The following is a 5367-nucleotide window of genomic DNA, read 5'->3' on the forward strand; positions in this document are numbered from 1 at the left end:
GGCGGGAAACGGTGAGGCGGCGGGAGAGCTTTGGAGGCTTGGTGCCCACCGGCTGGAAGTGGAAATAAGCACAGGGTTAGTCTCGCTGGCAAAAGACTTCCGACAGAACCACGGGGGTGAGAATTAAAACGTGGAATCAAGGGTACAAGTTTTGGTGAAGCTATCAAGAAAATAGGAAGGAGCAGCCCCGATACCCTACTTTTCCACCTCTGCTTTTTCCTAGATACACTGTAACAGTAAGCTAGAAAACCAGCTTATTTCCATATCGGGTGAAAGACAAAATTGAGGTATTGAGAGATTAAACATATGCGGCACAGTTGCTTGGAATCAAAGGAGCCGGCTAAAAGTAGGCAGATACTTGATTGGCACTCTCAGATGATTTCACGGAGGAACTCAAATATGTATGAATTGCCAGGAGATAGGTAATCTCTGTGCTGCGTATAGAGGAAAACATACTAGGTAGTCCTGTGCATGAAAGATTCTTGCAACAGTTATGCAATACATGATTTGGCAAGAAATAAGGAAATTTGGAGATATTATATAAAGAAGTCTTCCAAAACTAAAGGAAAGCGAAAAAGAGACTAGGCAGGATATTATATATGTGCAGCATGGTAAAGGATAATGAATGTGTATTCAGCTCGTGTTCATAGAGACTATGTTGTCTTTAAGATCTTCCAATATTCTCAAAGTCAGCCCAGGTGAACTAAGGTGGGTAGAGTCTTGCAAGTGGTGGACAATTTGATGACTTAAATTGTCACTCAAGAGCAACCAGGGAATACTGCAGCAGAGAAAGATCATGGAAAGATACAGCCCACAGACAGCTAGTTATTATGAGAATAAAGTCTAGAGGACAGGTAGCTCCATATCTCATTATCATTGTTCTGCTTTTAATTTGCAGCGTGAGTGCATATCCATCCACGTTGGTCAGGCTGGTGTTCAGATTGGCAATGCATGTTGGGAATTGTATTGTCTTGAGCATGGGATCCAGCCTGATGGTCAAATGCCTAGTGATAAAACTATTGGAGGTGGAGACGATTCATTTAACACTTTCTTCAGCGAGACAGGAGCTGGTAAACATGTTCCCAGAGCAGTGTTTGTGGACCTAGAGCCAACCGTAGTTGGTATGTACCCAGCATTAAAGATCTTTCAATGTAAGATCTTCAATCTACAGATTCCCTGCAGTCTTTTTTGTTTGTTCAGAATACTATAGATTTTAAAAGATGTGTGTCTGGATACCATTTTGACATTTGAGGTCATTGTTATGTGCAAGAAATTAAATTACAGTCTACAGGTAACAACATCTGGAAAACAATAGAACTTTTTTACGGTCTGGATAATCTTTCTAGACTGCTGTACTGCATCCAGAGTTTTGTTTAATTGCGATCTGGAATCTGGTCTGTACGTGTAATGTCGTCTTCCGAGTGACCTCTGTGTTCTCAGGTACAAATACTGCTTTGTGAGTGCCTGATGTTTTCACCTAAGCAAAGGGGCCGAAGTTGTGACAACTTTTTAGACTAGTCAGACAAGCTGCATGTAGTCAGGGATGCTGTCTAGACTCTTTTGACATGTGCACTTAGTGTGTAGTCACTAGGCAACATGCAGAACTGAACAGATTAAATTTATGTTGTGGTATTTTGGGTTTTTTTGTAGATGAAGTGCGTATAGGCACATATAGGCAGTTATTCCATCCTGAGCAGCTCATTACTGGGAAAGAAGATGCAGCCAATAATTATGCCAGAGGCCATTATACCATTGGAAAAGAGATTGTTGATCTAGTCCTGGACCGCATTCGCAAACTGGTAAGAACTCATGCTGCAAGTCAGTATTTAAAGTAATTCATACAGCTCCATAGCTATATGGCTTGCTATGTTTTTCCTTTAAGAATTTTGTTCATAGTTGATAGTTTAAATGAAGACAAAATTTGTATCTCCTTGCCCTCCACCCCCCTGCTCCCAGTTAAATAAAAATTCAGTCAGTAAAACTTAAATTTTTTTAGGCTCTGAAATACCACTATTTGAAAGTACTTTAAGGATACCTCGGAAACATATTATAAAAGCCTTAAACAAGTGTAATAATGTTGTTATACTTTCTTGTTTGTTATTTTCAGTTTGAATCATGCCATTATGTGTCACACAAAATATTTCTAGTAGCTTGAACCTCAGGTTTTGGTTGAATGTTTAGCAATTTTAATTACTTCTCTCTTTTTTTTTTTTTTTTTTTTTTATCTTGACATTGCATTGTGAGAAACTCACGTAGGATGATATGATTCAAAGTGAAATAGTGATTGTCTATTTAAAATTACAAAAATAAAAAACCCCAACTTGTTTTCAACATCTAATTGATACTTGCTGAAAGCTAGAATGGGAACATGAACAGATTCTAAAGCCGTAACCCAGCTGTAATTTGTAGTAACTTGTCACAGTGGTGCACAGCTGCTCTTGCTTACAGTAGTATTAAAATGGCATCAAAGACAAAGCAACTTTTAAATATTAAAATACTCCTATTCAGAAAAAGTTATGCAGAGGCACTGGTACTTTCGAGTAAAAGACATGCAAGAAAAAAAAGGAAGACCACCTTTCAAGAATGCTGGTTTTTTTATTGTAACAATCTAAAACTAACAAACTTAAATGCTTTTGAATGATTATTTTAATACTGTTTTCTCCAAAATCATCAATAACTTTTTTTTTTTTCTCCCACTTCCACCCCATTATAGGCTGATCTGTGCACAGGGCTGCAAGGTTTCCTTATCTTTCATAGTTTTGGAGGAGGCACTGGTTCAGGGTTTGCATCTCTGCTCATGGAAAGGCTCTCTGTTGACTACGGCAAAAAATCTAAACTAGAGTTTGCAATTTATCCAGCACCACAAGTTTCTACTGCTGTAGTGGAACCCTACAACTCAATTCTAACTACCCACACAACATTAGAGCATTCAGACTGTGCCTTCATGGTAGATAACGAAGCCATTTACGATATATGTCGTCGTAACCTTGACATCGAACGTCCTACCTATACCAATTTAAACCGATTAATTGGGCAAATTGTTTCATCCATCACAGCTTCATTGCGTTTTGATGGCGCCCTCAATGTAGATCTGACAGAATTTCAAACTAACCTCGTTCCATACCCACGAATCCATTTCCCCCTGGTAACATATGCCCCTGTCATCTCTGCTGAAAAAGCTTATCATGAGCAGTTGTCTGTGGCTGAAATTACCAATGCTTGTTTTGAACCAGCCAACCAGATGGTAAAATGCGACCCTCGCCATGGCAAATACATGGCCTGCTGTATGTTATATAGAGGTGATGTTGTTCCCAAAGACGTCAATGCAGCTATTGCTACGATCAAGACTAAACGTACCATTCAATTTGTGGATTGGTGCCCAACTGGATTCAAGGTACTTACATAGCTTTTTATGTGCTTGATGTTTGAATTACTAGGAATTGAGCTAATGGTATTCAGAGGTCACAGTCATTCTACAGTCTTGTAATGTCCCTGTTAAATACTTTGATGAAGGGTAAAATAAGGGTAAACTATTTTATTTGTTTGTAACCATGGTGATTTTTTTTTTTTATTGTTAACAGAAATAAGTCTTTAAGCCTTAGCACTTACAAGGAAAGTTTTCATTTGTTTTCTTGAAGGTGGGCATTAACTACCAGCCTCCAACTATGGTGCCAGGTGGTGACCTTGCAAAGGTGCAGCGGGCTGTGTGTATGCTGAGTAATACAACTGCTATTGCTGAAGCATGGGCTCGCCTCGACCACAAATTTGATCTCATGTATGCCAAGCGTGCCTTTGTACATTGGTATGTTGGGGAAGGAATGGAGGAAGGAGAATTTTCTGAAGCCCGGGAAGATCTGGCTGCCCTTGAGAAAGATTATGAAGAAGTTGGCATAGACTCAGTAGAAGCAGAGGCTGAAGAAGGAGATGACTATTTAGAAAACTGAAGCTTGGAAAAATTTATTGAAAAAAAAAAATTGCAGAACATTGTTCACTTGTTTGATTGTTTTCAAATAAAGTTTTAAAAGTTCTACTTTCTACTTTTTTCTTTACTATTGATGTGTATACTCACTAAGTAAGTGAGATTGCAGGTTTTGTAGCGTCTAGTCATGTGCAAATTACAGAAGAAATCAGGAAATTGTGTGTACTTTCCTGTGATCCCGATGTGTTCTGAGACATACTCTCTTTGATTTTTGGTTTCTCACAAGCAGGAAACCACTTCTACTTCAGGTTGTTATAGTGTATACTTGCTAAGTAAGTGAGATTGCAGGTTTTGGTAGCGTCTAGTCATGTGCAAATTACAGAAGAAATCAGGAAATTGTGTGTACTTTCCTGTGATCCCGATGTGTTCTGAGACATACTCTCTTTGATTTTTGGTTTCTCACAAGCAGGAAACCACTTCTACTTCAGGTTGTTATAGTATTAATCACGCTGTTACTATTCCAATCCTGTCTACACAATACAAAGGAACCTAACCTTTCCTAAAGGCGTTTTCCCAGTAAGGCTGGCTTCACAGAAGACTTAGGTTAAAATCTGCAGAGTTAGTTGACTGAGTAACACTGTACTCAGGTAGTTTACCTGACTAGTTATGGCAGATGCTATTACACTTTCAAACAGAACTAGCACGTACTACCAGATTACCTGCTAACAACATAAAACTTGCTAGTTAAAAAAAAAATAAAAATGGGGGGATGTGACATGCAGAGGAGACAGTAAAAATTATCTACCAGCACCCCTCTGCATTTGATTCAGATAAAAGGAAAATAAAAGAGCAGGTCTATTGCCTGCTTTACAAGAGCATTGTCATTTTTTACATTCCTACACTGGTCTAGTAAAAAAACCCACTAATGTCCTTTAACAGTATGTTCACATGAATATAGCTTTATAGACACTTGGAAACAGTTAAATCACCGGACACAGCTCAACTAAAAACTGCTTACCCACTATCCTAAATGTTTTTAGTCCTGATCCTGAAGAGGAGAAAAAACTTTATGGTTTTGTTTTGGGTTTTTGTAGGGCTACATATGCTAAAGAGACCCAGAAGTGAACTATTTTCAGAAGTATTTGTAACCAATATCTGTAGAGCATACTGTGTACACACAATCTATGGAGATCTAAAGAAAGAATTTCTGTATTTAAAACCAAAAATGCCTTTTGTTTTTGCATCCAGGAGAATGAAAGATCCCAGCTCACAGCACCCTGATGGGTTTAGCACCCTGCTGCTTGTGGCAGCTGCTCCAGCTCCGAGTCGCCTGCGTCACCCAGCCCGCGGGAACCAACGCCGCATACCCGCCTCCGACCCACGACACTCGGCAGCAAGTTCTTTTATTTCCAAGCCACCGTTCCCAGTCCCGCCTCGCACGCTTCCAG

At 39.3% G+C, this 5367-nt stretch overlaps 1 protein-coding gene across 1 annotated transcript; it reads left to right on the forward strand.

The window, feature by feature from the left end:
- Positions 1-892: 892 nt before the first annotated feature.
- On the forward strand, positions 893-4076 carry LOC104156303 (tubulin alpha-3 chain). Its single transcript, XM_009696717.1, has 4 exons — positions 893-1121; positions 1651-1799; positions 2714-3394; positions 3639-4076. Exons 1-4 carry the CDS (start codon positions 1001-1003, stop codon positions 3942-3944), a joined length of 1257 nt encoding a protein of 418 aa, XP_009695019.1. The 5' UTR covers positions 893-1000; the 3' UTR covers positions 3945-4076.
- The last annotated feature ends 1291 nt before the right edge of the window (positions 4077-5367 follow it).

The sequence above is a fragment of the Cariama cristata genome, unplaced genomic scaffold, assembly GCF_000690535.1.
Source record: "Cariama cristata isolate BGI_N322 unplaced genomic scaffold, ASM69053v1 scaffold44443, whole genome shotgun sequence".
NCBI classification, from domain to species: Eukaryota; Metazoa; Chordata; class Aves; order Cariamiformes; family Cariamidae; genus Cariama; species Cariama cristata.

Bases quoted from the DNA above. Each gene is read 5' to 3' on its own strand.
- LOC104156303 (XM_009696717.1), top strand. From the start codon at position 1,001: ATGCCTAGTGATAAAACTATTGGAGGTGGAGACGATTCATTTAACACT. The intron at 1,122-1,650 runs GTATGTACCCAG...GTTTTTTTGTAG, and splicing joins CCTAGAGCCAACCGTAGTTG to ATGAAGTGCGTATAGGCACA. The intron at 3,395-3,638 runs GTACTTACATAG...GTTTTCTTGAAG, and splicing joins GGTGCCCAACTGGATTCAAG to GTGGGCATTAACTACCAGCC.